The sequence below is a fragment of the Chionomys nivalis genome, chromosome 1 (assembly GCF_950005125.1).
Source record: "Chionomys nivalis chromosome 1, mChiNiv1.1, whole genome shotgun sequence".
In the NCBI taxonomy this organism is placed as follows: domain Eukaryota; kingdom Metazoa; phylum Chordata; class Mammalia; order Rodentia; family Cricetidae; genus Chionomys; species Chionomys nivalis.
This window is the reverse complement of record NC_080086.1, coordinates 118,914,674-118,932,798: the sequence shown is the minus strand read 5'-3', so window position 1 is coordinate 118,932,798 and position 18,125 is coordinate 118,914,674. Positions and strand designations below refer to the sequence as shown.

Genomic DNA, 18,125 nt, shown 5'->3' with positions numbered 1-18,125 from the left:
AATCTACGAGCAGAGGAAATAGGTTGAAAAGAGCAAGATTCATTCATCCAGGAAGCTGAGGTCGAGGCACACCCATCCTGTCTGGAGTCTGGATGCCAGAGTAGCTTGGCTCCAGGTAAGTTACTGGCCAGGAAAGAACTGCTTCTTCCTGTTCTGCACCCTCCCTGAAGCAGAGGGGCTGGCGGCTGATGAACTGCAGGTACATCAGAAGGCTTTTGCTCTCTGAGGATGTCCCTGGGGTTCAGATCTGACCCAATCTCCTACTTCCAGGAGTCTTTTAGCCCTGGCTTCCCTTAGGATGCCACAGCGAGCCTTCCATTTGATATTACACTCGCTGCTTGGATGCCTCCATCTGAGAGACTGGCAGATGCATGGTCAGCCCAGGCGATCTCAGTTTGCACTCTCCCCAAGCTTCTCTGCCCTGTTCTGAAGAAGAATTACATACTGCGCACTAAGTACTTAGTACTCTCAAGAGTACTCAGCTTCCTCCACAGCGGCTTCTGACTGGGAAGACACAGCCATTTTCCTTTGCCTTTCCTTTCTGTTGTTCACTCTGTCCTTTTAACTCTTAGGATCATGTAGGAACAGTCAGTTTCCCCCACTAGACAGCTGAAGAAGACGTAACTTCCTAGTGATAAGACCAAGAAAGTCCAGAGAAGTGGCGACGAAGCTGAGGTCTGGGCTCCCAGTTTCCATCCTAGGGTTCTCTTGAGGCATCTTCCTTGTTCTATTTCTCCAGTGCAGAAATTGGCCACTCCATGACACGGATGAAGCAGGCCACGAGCCTTATCTCCCATGGGCCACCCACACAAGCCATCTGTCTAAGCATTACCAAAATAGCTCTGTAGTCTCCAGCTCTGCACCTTCGCTGCTGCCCAAGCGCTTGTTTGAACCGCCCTCCCCCAGTCTTCTGCTTAATGAAATTTAATCATCCTTTAATCCTTGGCTCAACTGGCTTCTATAGTGCCTTCCTGATTATTGCAGCAGGAAGTCATTTATCTTGCTCAGGATACAGTATATATATATATATATATATATATATGAGCAACTGTGGGTTCTTTGTGTTCTGCCTTGCAGATAGATTACTGTTTTGAAGGTGAATTTCATCTTCCCCAGCAAACTGTGATCCTGAAGAAGACATAAGTGTTTCACACATCTTAAAGTTCCCTATAATCTTGCATGTAATAAGAACTTCATATTTTGAAGCAGTAAATGAAACGCATGGAAGATAAATGGCTTTTTCAAAAGGAGATGGTGTTGAAACTTGAATTTACAGCTCCAGAACTGGTCTCCCACATTATTTCTCCCAAGCCACACTGTCAACAATTAGGTCGCCACTCCAATTAGCCTCCCTTGAGACCCAGCACAGCTGAGCATAGGCTATTTTACATAGCACAACTTAATCCAATGTAGAGTGTGCTCTTAGGAAGAGTAGTTTGAAATGTTGGACTTGAACCACTGAACTTCCTGTGTCGTTGGCTGCTATGATATGAGTGGCTCCTCCCAGTGTTGCTTCCTCCTTTCATAAGCTTGAACTGACTGTTTGAGGAATGTGAGATTACATGTAATGGGCATAAAGTACCTTCAAGGATAACACTAAGAGCATAATGAGAGAGTAGACCAGCATTATAGTCTTAAAATCAGATTCTAGCGGCCTCCTTTTAAAGCACTCCCTGCCCTCACTGGACAACATGATGTGGTTATAGAAATACCATCTGTACCCTCATGGAACACCAACTTAGTGACTGGCCATCCATGGACACTGCAAATAATTTAAGTCAAAAAGATCTCAAATTTACAGACTAAATTTTCTCACTGTTCTTTTTAGCTGAAGAGTTAAATGAAGGGGGGTGATATGCTATCATTCTGTAAAAATATTAGGCCCTGACTGTGCTATACAGTAAATCAACCTGTAGACTAAAGCTAGGAAAGCGCTCTCACTAGCTCTCAGGTGGTTGCTGGGAGTGGTTACAGGAGTCTGAGGTTCTCAGACCTCACGAAATTCAATGAGCTTCTCAGGTAGCAAGGGAATTTCAATCACCTGCTTTCAAAGAAGGCTAAGTGTGTGGTTAACTGCAGACCTTGTTTGGGTGAGCAGAGACAGATCCAACTTGTTTAACCAACAGAGAAAATGCCTATCTCATCCTCATTCCCTGTACTTCCCAAGCTAACTTTAAGTAAATACATACTTCAAGAGTTTGAAGCAGACCGGCGGTGCGCAGGTCCAAGCGGCGGGCAGAGACACCGCGGCACGCAGGTCCAAGTGGCAGAGACACCAGCGCGCAGACGCGGCAGACTCCACGCATGAAATAGTGAAGCCCACACTGAGAGCAGATCACCCCCCTACAATTAAATCAAGCAGGTTTTTTGGGGCCTGGCCTGCAGAGTGGTAGGCCTTTTAGTTACGAGGTCCACGGGCGAACAGGGAGCCTGGTCCTGTCCCTGAAGACCTTCCTGAGTGGGGAGAGTGTTCTTGGCCCATGGCGGGACACAGGAAACGGAGCGGGGGCATTACCCGACCCCCTTGACCCCGGTTAGTCTGTGAGGGCTGGTACCCTCTGCTGGGGCTGCTCCTCCTCTACTGCAACCTCTCTCTCCCTGACCCATCCCAGCTTGCACCCAGGGGCCTCCAACACTTCCCCTCCCTTCTGCGGGGCCGCAGGATCAACCAGTTTAGCCTGTTTGGGCGCTGGGTCGGGAGCTCGGGGCAGAGGGCAGCAGGAGTTTCTCTGTTTTGGTGACTGGCCTGCAGAGGGGTAGGCCTTTTGTTGGCGAGGTCCCTGGTGAATGGAGAGCCTGGCCTAGGTCCTGAAGACCCTTCTGGGTGGTGAGAGGGAGCTTGGCCCGCGGCGGGAGCCAGGAAACGGATCAAGGGCATTTTGTTTTTGGTTTTGGTTTTTTTTTTTTTGGTTTTTTGAGACAGGGTTTCTCTGTTGTTTTGGAGCCTGTCCTGGAACTAGCTCTTGTAGACCAGGCTGGTCTCGAACTCACAGAGATCCACCTGCCTCTGCCTCCCAAGTGCTGGGATTAAAGGCGTGCGCCACCACCGCTCAGCTCGAGGGCATTTTGTAAGTGGGGCCCCGGCCAGCAGGGAAACCTGATCCTGTTTTAAAAGACCCATTAGATAGCATCGATAGGAGGAGATGGGCAGATGCCAAGGCAAGAATTCACCCAACAATCTGAAAAACAACATGAGAACACCAGAACCCAATGTTCTTACAACACAAGGACTTGAACACCCTAACACAGAAGAAGAGGAAAAAATTGACTTTATGAAAGCAATAGAGTCCCTTAAACAACATGTAAAAAACTCCCTCATGGAAATGGATGAGAAGTATAACAAAAAGTTTGAAGAAATGAGTAAATACGTAAATGATACCCTGGGAAACCAAGAAAAAACGATCAAACAGGTAATGGAAACAATTCAAGAATTGAAAACTGAAATGGAAGCAAGGAAGAAAACACAAACTGAGGACCAGCTGAATATGGAAAATCTAGGTCACCGAGCAGAGACTACAGAAACAAGCATAATCAATAGAATACAAGAGATAGAAGAAAGAATCTCAGATTCTGAAGACACCATAGAGAAAACAAACACACTGATCAAAAAAAAAAAAAAGCAAAACCAACAAATTCTCATCACAAAACATTCAGGAAATATGGGACACAATAAAAAGAATAATAGGGATAGAAGAAGGAAAGAGTCACAGCTCAAAGGCCCAGAAAATATTTTTAACAAAATTATGGAAGAAAACTTTCCCAACATAAAGAAAGATATTCCTTTGAGTATTCAAGAAGCATACAGAACACCAAACAGACTGGATCAAAGAAAAACATCCCCTCGCCATATAATAATCAAAACACAAAATATACAGATTAAAGAAAGAATATTAAGAGCTGCAAAGGAAAAGGGGCAAGTAACTTATAAAGGTAAACTGATCAGACTTACACCTGATTTCTCTATGGAAACCATGAAAGCCAGAAGGTCCTGGATAGAGGTACTGCAGAAACTAAGAGACCGTGGATGCAAACCCAAACTACTATATCCAGCCAAGCTATCGTTCACTATCAATGGAGAAAACAAGACATTCCAGGATAAGAACAAATTTAAACAATACGTAGCCACAAATCCAGCCCTACAGAAAGTAATAGAAGAAAAATCACAGCCCAAGGAATCCAACATTGCCAACACTACCTACAATAACTCAGGCATCTAGCAACCCTTCAACAGCACAACTCAAAGAAGGGAGACACACAAACTCTACTACCAAAAACAACAAGAATAACCGGAATAAACAACCACTGGTCATTGATATCACTTAATATTAATGGTCTCAATTCACCTATAAAAAGGCACAGGCTAAGAGATTGGATACGAAAACAGGATCCAACATTCTGCTGTTTGCAAGAAACACATCTCAACCACAAAGACAGGCATCTACTCAGAGTAAAGGGTTGGGACAAGGTTTTTCAAGCAAATGGTCCTAAGAAAAAAGCAGGTGTGGCCATACTAATTTCTAACAAAACTGGCTTCAAACTAAAATCACTCAAAAGAGATTGAGATGGACACTTTATACTCATAACAGGAATAATTCATCAGGATGAAGTCTGAATCCTGAATATCTACGCCCCTAATATAAAAGCACCCACTTATGTAAAAGAAATATTACTAAAACTCAAGGCAGACATCAAACCACACACACTAGTAGTAGGAGACTTCAACACACCTCTCTCACCAATGGACAGGTCAATCAAACAGAAACCTAGTAGAGGAGAGAATTGTTGGAGGTAATGAAGCAAATGGACTTAAAAGACATCTATAGAACACTCCACCCAAATAGGAAAGAATACAGCTTCTTCTCTACAGCTCATGGAACCTTCTCGAAAATTGACCACATACTCGGAAACAAAGGAAACCTCCACAGATACAAAAAAAAAAATCAGTGTCCACCTGTGTCTTATCAGATCACCATGGATTAAAGTTAGAAGGCAACAACAATGCTACCCCCAGAAAGCTGACAAACTCATGGAAACTGAACAGTCAACTACTGAACCACACCTGGGTCAAGGAAGAAATTAAGAAAGAAATTAAAGTCTTCCTTGAATTTAATGAAAATAAAGAGACAACATACTCAAACCTATGGGACACAATGAAAGCAGTGCTAAGAGGAAAGTTCATAGCACCAAGTGCCCACTTAAAGAAAACGGAGAAAGCATACATTGGGGTCTTAACAGGACACCTGAGAGCTCTATAAAAAAAAGAAGCAGACGCGCCCAGGAGGAGTAGAAGACTGGAAATAATCAAACTGAGGGCGGAAATCAACAAAATAGAAACACAGAAAACAGTCCAAAGAATCAATGAAACAAAAAGTTGGTTCTTGGAGAAAATCAACAAGATCGACAAACCCCTATCCAAACTAATTAAACAACAGAGAGAGAACATGCAAATAAATAAGATCAGAAATGAAAAGGGGGACATAACCACAGACACAGAGGAAATTCAGAGAATCATTAGATCTTACTACAAAAGCCTGTATGCCACAAAACTGGAAAATGCAAAAGAAATGGACATGTTTTAGATAAGTACCATACACCAAAGCTAAGCCAAGACCAGGTGGACAATCTAAATAGACCTGTTAGTCGCAAAGAATTAGAAACTGTTATTAAAAATCTCCCTTCCAAAAAAAGCCCAGGACCAGATGGTTTCAATGCAGAATTCTACCAGAACTTCCAAGAAGAGCTAATACCTATACTCCTTAATGTATTTCACAATATAGAAACAGAAGAGTCATTGCCAAATTCCTTTTATGAAGCTACAGTTACCCTGATAGCAAAACCACACAAATACCCAACCAAGAAAGAGAATTACAGGCCTATCTCACTCATGAACATTGATGCAAAAATTCTCAATAAAATACTGGCAAACCGAATCCAAGAACACATTAGAAAAATTATCCATTATGATCAAGTAGGCTTCATCCCAAAGATGCAGGGCTGGTTCAACATACACAAATCTATCAATGTAATCCGCCATATAAATAAACTGAAAGAAAAAAACCATATGATCATTTCATTAGATGCTGAAAAAGCATTCGACAAAATTCAACACCCCTTTATGATAAAGGTCTTGGAGAGATTAGGGATACAAGGGTGATACCTAAATATAATAAAAGCTATTTACAGCAAGCCGACAGCTAACATTAAATTAAACGGAGAAAAACTCAAAGCCATCCCACTAAAATCAGGAACACGACAAGGATGTCCACTCTCTCCATACCTCTTCAATATTGTGCTTGAAGTTCTAGCAATAGCAATAAGACAACATAAGGGGATCAAGGAGATTCATATTGGAAAGGAAGAAGTTAAGCTTTCGTTATTTGCAGATGATATGATAGTATACTTAAGCAACCCCAAAAACTCTACCAAAGAACTTCTACAGCTGATAAACACCTTTGGTAATGTGGCAGGATACAAGATCAACTCCAAAAAATCAGTTGCCTTCCTATACTAAGGATAAGGAAGCAGAGAGGGAAATCAGAGAAGCATCACCTTTCACGATAGCCACAAATAGCATAAAATATCTTGGGGTAACTCTGACCAAGGAAGTGAAAGATCTATTTGACAAGAACTTTAAGTCTTTGAAGAAAGAAATTGAAGAGGACACCAGAAAATGGAAGGATCTCCCTTGCTCTTGGATTGGGAGGATCAACAAAGTAAAAATGGCAATTCTACCAAAAGCAATCTATAGATTCAATGCAATCCCCATCAATATCCCATCAAAATTCTTCACAGATCTGGAGAAGACAAGAATCAACTTTATATGGAAAAACAAAAACCCCAGGATAGCCAAAACAATCTTATACAATAAAGGACTATCTGGAGGCATTACCATACCTGACTTCAAACTCTATTACAGAGCTACAGTATTGAAAACAGCTTGGTACTGGCATAAAAACAGGGAAGTCGACCAATGGAATCGAATAGAAGACCCTGACTTTACCCCACAAACCTATAAACACCTGATTTTCGATAAAGGAGCTAAAAGTATACAGTGGAAAAAGGAGAGCATTTTCAACAAATTGTGCTGGCAAAACTGGATGTCAATCTGTAGAAGAATGAAAATAGATCCATATCTATCACCATGCACAAAAATCAAGTCCAAATGGATTAAAGACCTCAATATCAGTCCAAACACACTGAACCTGATTGAAGAGAAAGTGGGAAGTACTCTACAACACATGGGCACAGGAGACCACTTCCTACATATAACCCCAGCAGCATAGATCCTAAGGGCATCATTGAATAAATGGGACCTCCTGAGACTGAGAAGCTTCTGTAAAGCAAAGGACACTGTCACTAAGACAAAAAGGCAACCCACTGACTGGGAGAAGATCTTCACCAACTCCGCAACTGACAAAGGTCTGATTTCCAAAATATATAAAGAACTCAAGAAAATAGACCGTAAAAGGCTAATCAACCCAGTTATAAAATGGGGCACTGAGATGAACAGAAAATTCTCAACAGAAGAAGTTGAAATGGCCAAAAGACACTTAAGATCATGCTCAACTTCCTTAGTGATCAGGGAAATGCAAATCAAGACAACTTTAAGATATCATCTTACACCTGTCAGAATGGCTAAAATAAAAAACACCAATGATAGCCTTTGTTGGAGAGGTTGTGGAGAAAGGCGTACACTCATCCATTGCTGGTGGGAATGCAAACTTGTGCAACCACTTTGGAAAGCAGTGTGGCGGTTTCTCAGGAAATTCGGGATCAACCTACTCATGGACCCAGCAATACCACTCTTGGGAATATACCCAAGAGATGCCCTATCATACAACAAAAGTATATACTCAACTATGTTCATAGCAGCATTGTTTGTAATAGCCAGAACCTGGAAACAACCTAGATGCCCTTCAATGGAAGAATGGATGAAGAAAGTATGGAGTATATACATATTAGAGTACTACTCAGCAGTAAAAAACAATGACTTCTTGAATTTTGCATACAAATGGACGGAAATAGAAAACACTATCCTAAGTGAGGTAAGTCAGACCCAAAAAGAGAAACATTGGATGTACTCACTCATATTTGGTTTCTAGCCATAAATAAAGGACATTGAGACTATAATTCATGATCCTAGAGAAGCTACATAAAAAGGTGAAGCCAAAGAAAAACATATAAGCATCCTTCTGAATATTAACCTTCATCATGCGATGAAAGGAGACAAAGACAGAGACCCACATTGGAGCACCAGACTTAAATCTCAAGGTCCAGATCAGGAGCAGAAGGAGAGAGAGCATGAGCAAGGAACTCAGGACCGCGAGGGGTGCACCCACACACGGAGACAATGGAGATCTCTATCGGGAACTCACCAAGGACAGCTGGCCGAGGTCTGAAAAAGCATGGGATAAAACCAGACTCGCAGAACATAGCGGACAATGAGGATTACTGAGAAGTCAAGAACAATGGCAATGGTTTTTGATCCTACTGCACGTACTGGCTTTGTGGGAGCCTAGGCAGTTTGGATGCTCACCTTACTAGACCTGGATGGAGGTGGGTGGTCCTTGGTCTTCGCACAGGGCAGGGAACCCTGATTGCTCTTTGGGCTGACGAGGGAGGGGGACTTGATTGGGGGAGGGGGAGGGAAAAGGGAGGCAGTGGCGGGGAGGAGGCAGAAAACTCTAATTAATAAATAAATAAATAAATAAATAAATAAATAAATAAATAAATAAATAAAATATTAAAAAAAAAAGAGTTTGAAGCAATACCTCATCAGCCTAAGAAGACAGCCGTCTTGGTCCAACCTTGTTTACCTGTGTGTGTTTGCCTTTTATCTCTCTCTCTCTCTCTCTCTCTCTCTCTCTCTCTCTCTCTCACACACACACACACACACACACACAAGAGCCACTCCCTGCACAGTAGCACAAACCACAGTAGAACCTAGAAGTTTCAACCCAGTCTCGTAGCCCATAAATTAACATCACATTGCTAATAGCAATGCATCTCATGGGCTTATTTATTGATGACAATTTTTGCATTCCTCAAATACCTTACTCATCCGAATTTAAGTACTATGAGGTTAGATCAGCATCAGATTTAGAAGATGTATTTCTCTAAAGTATAAAAAAGGATGCAACAACCCAAAGCCCCAAAGCCTCCCTCCCATCAAGTGCTCTGCTTGGGTGTCACTGTATGTATTGTTTGGTCATTTAGAAGACTATGCTGATAGACAAACAAAGAAATGTCTGATGGGAAGATCAAAGTGATCATCAGTACATCAGGTTTACAAAGTATAGACACGTGCTAACTGGTTCTAATTTCCCTAACAACTCATTGTGAGTACTTTATCCCTACAGCGTTTATTTTGTTTGCCTCGATGTTTGTTGGTATCGTGTATTTACAACTCTACAGTATGTATTTATAACTTAAGAGTAAAGTAGAAGGTCGTTATATGTGCTAAACTTACTTCTTTCACAGTTCAGGGGTGCTTTCCTTCAGTTTTCATGTTGGATCATCTGGTTAACCCTTCCTGGTGGCACAGTACAGAAGCGGCACATTTTCAAAGAACGCAACTGTGCTCTTGTTTGGTCTTCCTTATATAATGCTTTCCCCTCCAGTAACTACCTCATTTCCAGGTCATTGCTGAGGCTTTCTGACCATTTCTACATTCTGTATGGTTTCAGTGGTGCCTTCTTCCTAGAAAAGGAGCCAATGAGCACGTGCAGTGTAGACTACTGTGACCCTAAGTGTCTTCATGTTGATGCTGACATAAAACTCTAGACTTCAGTATCTCACATACCTGTTATCACCAACCTGTGTTTTTATTCAGATATTCCCAGACCATGATACTTATTATTTCTTTTATTTTGGTTTTTTTTTTTTTTTTTTTTTTTTTAGATAAGGTTTCTCTGTAGCTTTGGTGCCTGTCCTGGAACTAGCTCTTGTAGACCAGACTGGCTTCAAACTCACAGAGATCCACCTGCCTCTACCTCCCAAGTGCTGGGATTAAAGGCGTGCACCGCCACTGCCCGGCCCAGATACTTACTATTCAAAACCAAAATATAGTATTGAACAAACATCTAGCTGGCACATTCCTCCAAGAAGCTTTGTCTACTTCTGCCTTCTCGTCCCTGAGTTCAGTTTTCCATATATGATCCTCTTGCTCATCTTGAAACAAAAATGAGCAAACCAAAACATGTCATCTCTTTTTCCTACCAAGAAGAAAATAATAAACTCTCTCCTTGTCCCACCGATGCCATCTCCTTAGCCTGGCCCAGCTACTTTTCCAGGTCCCATTTCTTACTATAGTCCATTAAAGTTCTCTCCTCCACATTGGGTATGCTTAAAGAGAAAACACCCCATCCTCCCCAGCTAAAGTGTAACTAATGCAATGGAGGAATAGATAGGTCTCTTAAGCTACATAAATTCTAGCAATTAACAGTGTCTTCATGTGAAGAACTTAAACGCACAGCTTTTGGCATTTCATACTTCACAAATGCCAGTGAGAGATCTGCATTTATTAGGGGTTAATTACTCTGAAACTGTATATGATTTACCATGGTACTTGTGAATAGCAAGTGCATAGTAAGCACCCAGTGATCTTTACTCTGATAACTCCATGAGAAATATCCCACCATCTCCTAGGTCTTACTTTATGTAGATGCCTGATAGGTGGAAGCTTGAATAATTTTATGAATTCTTTTAATGAATGGATGGAAGCCACATGATGGACTTAGGAGGTACAGGATAGAGTGTATGGTTTATAGGAATAATAGTCTTTGGGAACTATTAATGATCTAGATGGCCTTTGGGCTAGTATTCTGTAAAATTCACATAAATTTAGCAGTGGTATAGATTTAGTTGTTACCGATGTATAAAAATAGCTATTCTATTATTCTCTAATGGGTCTTTGCAAAATACAACATTTTAATTAAGAAAAACTAAGCAAAAAAAGAAAATTGGTAGTGGGAGCTCAACATACCCTTTGATCTCACACTGAACTGATCAGTTCCACATAATCCATTTATTTATTATTTATTATGTATACAATATTCTGTCTGTGTCTATACCTGCAGGCCAGAAGAAGGCACCAGACCCGATTACAGATGGTTGTGAACCACCATGTGGTTGCTGGGAATTGAACTCAGGACCTTTGGTAGAGCAGGCAATGCTCTTAACCTCTGAGCCATCTCTCCAGCCCCAGTTCCACAATATCTTAATCTAGTCTGGAGGTTCATCAGCAGCCTAGAAGTCCTAGAAGAAAACTTTCTCTGAGTTTTTGTCTTAAGGCTCCTAATGACAGGGACAGCACACATAGGGCAGTTTGGAGAAGTAGGTGGAATTCCCACCCCAACATGATCAGGCCATGTATCACATTCAGTGAGTTGGGAGGAAACATGAAACTCACAAGAACAAATGTTAACACAAACATGCAGGGCCTGATGAATCTAATATTCTAAAACATGTAATTAATCAGCAATTAGACTTGATCCACACCCCAGTTTGGAAGATAAAGTCCAAAATAGACTGTTTTGTTTTTCTACAGCATGATTCTGAGTCAATGACTAGTTTCAGAGGCCTTGGGTTTATTCATATGGCAGATGAATAATGTGAGTATACAATCTAAAAATGTCCAAAGTTTCTTGCTGTTAATGAGAAGCCTGTTGAAACAGAGGAATAAATACAGACAACTGTCCTCTCAGAGGATTTGATTTCTTAAGGAATCTGAAGTAACACAGACATGTGACCTGTGGTTTGAGAAATGCCCAAATAAACTTCTCCAACATGTTTGGATTCAAACTTGGCCTATGGCTATCTGCACTTTCTGCTTCAAATGTGGCTCACGGAAGGATTCCTATGAATCTGTCTCCTGCCTGGGTCTCCAAAAGTTGGCAAGCTGCCCTGTCCTCCAGGTGCTTTGTCTCAGGACAGCCTGGAGGGAGTTTGTCAAAGCCTGCCACCCCCTCTTACCAAACTCTTTAGTCCCAGACTTTGGTTCAGGAGAATGCATAGTCTATACAGTTTTCAAGAATGCTCAGCCATTTCCCTATGCTGTTTGCAAACAAAAAGTCTATTAATATAAATAAGATACCTACATATAGCATATTGTTGAAACTGAGAATGGCCCCCATAGACTCATATATTTGAATGTTTGGTTTCCAGTTGGTGGACTATTTAGGAAGGATTTGGAGGTGTGGCCTTGGTAGAAGAGGTGTGTCACTCAGGATGGGCTATAAGATTTCAAAGCCCATGCCAGGCTCAGTCTCTACCTCTCCAGCACTATGCCTGCTGCCTGCTGCCATGCTCCTTGACATGATAATAATGGACTAACTCTCTGAACTGTAAGCAAGCTCCAATTAAATGTTCTCTTTTATAAGTTGTTTTGGTCATGATGTCTCTTTACAGCAATAGATCAGTAACTGAGACACATATCAAGAAATTTAGCAACATATATCAGCATCCTAAAGTTGAAGAGGGTTCTGGAAAGACAACAGAGGAGGAAGTATTATTTGAAAATTGCCTAGCACCCTTCAAAAAAGAGTAATTTGAGAAGAAAGACCAACATTTTTTATAAAATTTACGGTAAAAATATAGTTCATGGGGTTGGAGTTGGTTTAGCAGTTGAGAGCACTTGCTTCTCTTACAGAGGACCAGAGTTCAGTTCCCAGCACTCACATTGGAGAAGGGCAATCACAGTCATCTGTGACTCCAGTTCAGGGAGATTTGATACCTCCTGCTCCTCCTAGGGCAACCATGCACACGTACATATACCCGCACAGAGATACACAAATATAAATAGTAAAATAAATCATATGTGTATGTTTGTGTGTATGTATACTTTATGAACATTAGCATGAACTTCGAAACGTTAGTAGAAGGGAAGAGACACAGGGTCGCATGCTATCCATACCTGGCAGGAAGAAGCAGAGTGGAGAAAGGATGGGTCTAAGGGAACTAGGAACAAGAAAGGCTCCAAGTGGCAAAGACTGGGAAACACAGGGACCAACATGATAACAGCCGCTGGATCTGGAGGGATTTTGTTGTTCTTCTGGTGAGTGAGGGCTTCGAGTTCACAGCAATGATGGGGTATGGAGCAGTCTCTAGACCCTAAGAACTCCTAGTGCTCCACACTAGGGAAGCAGAATTAAAGCCAAACTGGACTGTGACAGCTGAGATGAAGGAAGAGAAGCAAGGGTGAAGAATAGAGCCAAGAAAATCTCAGGCCTTCAAACATCACACAAACCACTGGGCAGAGACCCTGTGAAGTCAGCTTTCAGAGCCATGCCGTTTAGCTAAAGCATGTCTTCTGCTAAAGGTTCAAGACAACAAGTTTCACACAGAAACAAACAGCAGAAAAGGATCATGGTCAACTGCATAAAAGCTTATTCATAAAAGGAGAATGGGGGCTAAATAAAGTTACATCCTCACCCAAGATCAAAACCGTAACCTACCATTACAAAATGGAAGTGAAAAGCATTAGGAAAGTTACACACACATGAAAGGAGAATATAAACACAGTTTTAAATTTTACAAAGGATGGGAAAGGATGGGAAAGGACTCAAGAATTAAAGGAAATTTTTAGTTCAGAAACAAAACTGAAAAGGAACATAAGAGCAAGTGAATGCAATGACTGACATTTATGTCCACATACAGTAAATTATATCCACATACAGTAAATTATGTCCACATACAGTATACTTATGTACACTTGTGTACAAACATAGTACACTTATGTACACATACAGTAAAAAGAACAGGGAAACTGTAAAAACTAAAATAGAAATTCAAAAGCGGGTTGAAGAGGTAACTTAGAGGTTAAGAGCACTGGCTGCTCTTCCAGAGGACCCAAGTTCCATTCCCAGCACCCACATCAGGCAGCTCCAGGGGATTTCACCCCTCTTCCAGCCTCTGCATGCATATGGCATAACCCCGTGCAGACACTCACACATACACATAAGCAAAAAAGATTTTAAAAATCTATTTTAAAATGTATAAAAGAAAGTAGCAACTATTGATGAGAGGAGAAGATCTATGATCCGACTATGGGAGTCCGTAAAGAATAAAACCACGGGAAGAGTGCAGTACAAACCTCCTCTCTCCTCTCTTGTTCTCCCCCTCTCTCCTCTCCTGTTCTCCCCCTCTCCTCTCCTGTTCTCCCTCTCTCCTGTCTGTCTTTTCTCATTCTCCAAGTTCGCCTGTCTTGAGCCAGGCTCTCACTCCAGCCTGGAATCCACTATGTAACCCAGGTTGCAATACTCCTGCTCCAGCCTCAACGTGCTGAGATTATAGGTGTGGCCCTTTATGCCTGGGTTCAGACTATTTCTTTAAAAATATCTAACAATCTTTACTGAATCAAAAAAAATTGGAGGGGGCACATGCGCAGCGCTCCAGGACAGCAGGAGCAGGGTGACCCTGAGTGCTGATACCCTGCCGCGATGCTGAGCAAGTTTCTGGGCCCACGCTATCGGGAACTGGCCAAGAACTGGATCCCCACTGCCAGCATGTGGGGTGCCGTGGGTGCCGTGGGGCTGGTGTGGGCCACAGACTGGCGTTTGATCCTGGACTGGGTACCTTACATCAACGGCAAGTTTAAGAAGGATGATTAGGAAAACCCCGTCACACTCAGGATCTCCCTGGCTCACACCTGCTGTCAGCTCGCCCGATGTCCCCTTCCCCAGGCTCACACCTGCTGTCTCAGGAACAGCTCAGCCTCGTGAAGGATGCTGAGGAAGCTGGACACGGCCAAGTCCCGCAGCACCCGGGGAGCCTCTGCGCAGATGGACACTTGGGCTGCCTTGATGGGTGTACATTAAACCTTGTTCTCACACACAAAAAAAAAAAATTGGAGGGGATGGAGTGGAGAGATTGCTCAGTGGTTAACATCACTGGCTGTTCTTTCAGAGGACATTGGTTTAATTCCCACCACCAATGTGGCAGCACACAGTGTCTATAGCTCCAGTATCTGGCTCTCTCTTCTGGCCTCCAAAGGCACCAGGCATGCACACGGTGCACAGAATGTGCAGGCAAAACACCTACACACATAAAATTTTAAAATGAAAACATATATATTTGGGGCTGGTGATGTATCTCAGTGGAAGAACACGTGCTTATTGAGCATGCACAAGGCCCAAGTTCAGTCGTTGGCATCCAAATAAACTAAGCAATGGGACACCTGTATTTAGGAAGAACACAGAATATGTATCTAGGATATTGACTTAAGAATGATGAATTAAGACATGCTCATATGGCTGGGAACTTTCGGGTGAGCTCGTGAAGACTGAGCCCCAGGGACAGAGAAAGAAGATTAGCTTTGCTCCAGGTGTTTCAGAATGTTAGAGAGAAGTGGAGCAACGATTTTCAGGTCTTAAGAAGATACAAGCTGAGAGTGCTATACGCAAGAAATCCTGCCAGGCACAAAGGACAAGGACTCTTATCAACATGGAAGATTCGGGGAGTTGAGTTCCTCTGAGTCTCCCTGTGGACATGGCAGAAGCAAAGCCAAAATAACCAGAAATAGCAGCTCTAAGGCTAACAGGGAACATTTAATGCGTAACCACTTGTGGAATTAAGATTAAGTGAGGGACGATAAGGAGCACGCTTTGTATACACTGGCCATATACTCAGACAATGTAGATAAAGTAAAAATTGATTTTCAAAAAATAAGGGCAAATACAGACAGCAAGTGAAAAAGTGTGCCATCTACCCATCCATTTGATTGCAGGAATGAGCCGTTTGTGAAAACCTTATTCATTCATTCACTCATTCATTCTTTCATGTCCCAGCATTGCTTAAGCATGCATGGGCAGCCCATCCATGGCGGTTCTCCAGTTGTCCCTGTCCTAAGAAGTCCTAGATGCTCGTGTCATTGTCGTACCCAAGGTCCCACAGTCTTCCTCTATGCTGTCTATCCAGCGTTTTCTGGGCCTTCCTCTTCACCTTATCCTGTGCACTCCTCCAAGCAGTGCTGTCTTCGGGTATCTGCTGTCGTTGATTCTCATAACATGGCCGAAGTTTCTCAAGTGCTGTTGCCGGACCCTGTAGTTTACTTCCTTCTGTAGATGGAGACATTTCTTAATGTCATCATTGTGCAGTCTATCTCTTCGTGTGACACCTAGAATCCTCCCGAGACATGCCATCTCGAACACATTCAGCCGCTGTTCTGAGGGGCATTTCCTTGTCCAGGTTTCAGAGCCATAAAGAAGGTTTGCTCAGCAAAAGACATATTGACAGCAACAAAATTACAAGTATCTGAGACACTTGTCTTGAACAACCTTCGTTATAACTCCGAAACCTGGACAAAGAAACGTTCCTTGTGAAAACCTAGCAGTTCTTAATTTGAATTGGAATACAAGTATAAACTATCAAATGGTTTTATTTATTTAATTATTGATTTATTTATTTTTGGTTTTTCAAGACAGGGTTTCTCAGTGTAGCCTTGACTGTCCTGGAACTCACTTTGTAGACCAGACTGGCCTCAAACTCTTTCTGCCTCCCAAATGCTGAGATTAAAGGTATGTGCCACCACTCCTGGCTGAGTTATTTGATCTTTAAAAATAGATATTTACATACTTTGTATCGGAATTTAGATTTTGAAAGGCTATTTCCCACATAAGAAACCAGGGAGTGTCGGGAGATCTGTGGTGTGGGATGTTGAAGGTGACCCTGAAACCGGGTTTACCACAAACTGAGGACTCTGTCAAGAATGCTGGGACATCTCAAAAGGAGTCAAGTGCCAATGGAAGAGGCTATCAGAAGCCAAACACAAGACACACAAAACTCCGAGTGGTTTGAACCCCATAAGATATGTCAAACGCATGTGTGAACACATGCGTATATGTAAAGTTTAAATGAACAAGCCGTGTTAGCTCTGAGTGGTGAAAGAAGCGTTCATTGACTGCTAACTTATAAATACGAGGAAGGAAGCAGGCAGTTAGCGTGCCTTTCCTGGGAGAACTGTACCACTGATTGAACAAACAGAGGAAGAGATGCATCATCTTACACAATTCTTTTAGCAAGTAAATTAACAAGTAACAGACTAGAATAGACACAATAGACCTAGGCAGTTAGCATCGACATCTCCTTAAAGTCACAAAGAGACAACCAGCTGCCGTGTGCTTCTTGGTGGTTCACCATCATAGCAATGCCATGGGATCACAATGAGTCTCACGAAGCTTTCAACCCTGCTGCAAATTTGCAGGAAATACAGAGGACAGAGAAGCACGTTAAGCCACACCATAGACGAGTGAACAGGCTAATAGAGACTGCAGGGAGCTGTAGCTCAAACTCTGGCTTCTAGGGGCTTCAGCAGATCAACTGTCTGGGAAATTTGTAGGGGAAATTGTGGGCACCAAAAGAGTCAAAAGACATCAAAGTTTTTAAAAACTGGCAAAGTGAAGCTAACCTTTTTTGAAATGTTAGTTAGTTGACAGAAAAGCCACAAAGTGAAGGAAGTGATTCCCAAAGCCAGTAAATAGTGACTTTGGGGCCGAGGGAGACAGCTATGATCATCACAGGACATGAAGAAAACTTTGGATGCAGTCGACAGCAGTTCTGTTTCCTGAGCTGGGGATGGTTCAGAACAACCCACTAAACTCTGTGTTCTCTTTGTTTTTACACATTTATATTCCGTTTCATTTAAAAAGAGGTTTTAAAATATACTCATTCTTCAACCTAACTTGCCTGTGATTAAGGATCTATCTATAAAATAAACCCAGGGTTGGAGAGATGGATCAGCAGTTAAGAGTGCTGACTGCTCTTCTAGAGGATCAGGGTTTGATTCCCAGTATCTGCATAAAGGCTCACCACCATCTGCAACTCCAGTTCTAGGACATCTTGTGTCCTCATCTGGCCATGGGCACCAGGCACACATGCAGTGCACACACCATTGCATCCATACACATAAAATAATAAAATATTAAAAAAAATAAGGCAAGCCTATTCAAATGCACAAAGGTGAGTGTGTCCATTATAAAGGCTAAGGAATTGAGAGGAAGTAGAAGCAAATGCCTATTAGATAAGGACTCTGAATAACTCATGGTGCATCCATACAGTGGGATATTTTGGCAGCATGGAAATTGAAGCAGATCTATATGGCTATGGAAACATATGTGTGTGGTAATGGA

The 18,125-nt window shown here is 42.2% G+C and overlaps 1 protein-coding gene across 1 annotated transcript; it reads left to right on the top strand.

The window, feature by feature from the left end:
- Window positions 1-14,389: 14,389 nt before the first annotated feature.
- LOC130884983 (cytochrome b-c1 complex subunit 10) lies at window positions 14,390-14,825 on the top strand. The gene is made up of 2 exons (XM_057786332.1): window positions 14,390-14,647; window positions 14,690-14,825. The coding sequence occupies exon 1, from the start codon at window positions 14,439-14,441 to the stop codon at window positions 14,607-14,609; it is 171 nt and encodes a 56-aa protein (XP_057642315.1). The 5' UTR covers window positions 14,390-14,438; the 3' UTR covers window positions 14,610-14,647; window positions 14,690-14,825.
- Window positions 14,826-18,125: the final 3,300 nt, after the last annotated feature.

What these genes read in the sequence shown, in the direction of transcription:
- LOC130884983 (XM_057786332.1), top strand. Translation starts at nt 14,439, where the DNA reads ATGCTGAGCAAGTTTCTGGGCCCACGCTATCGGGAACTGGCCAAGAAC.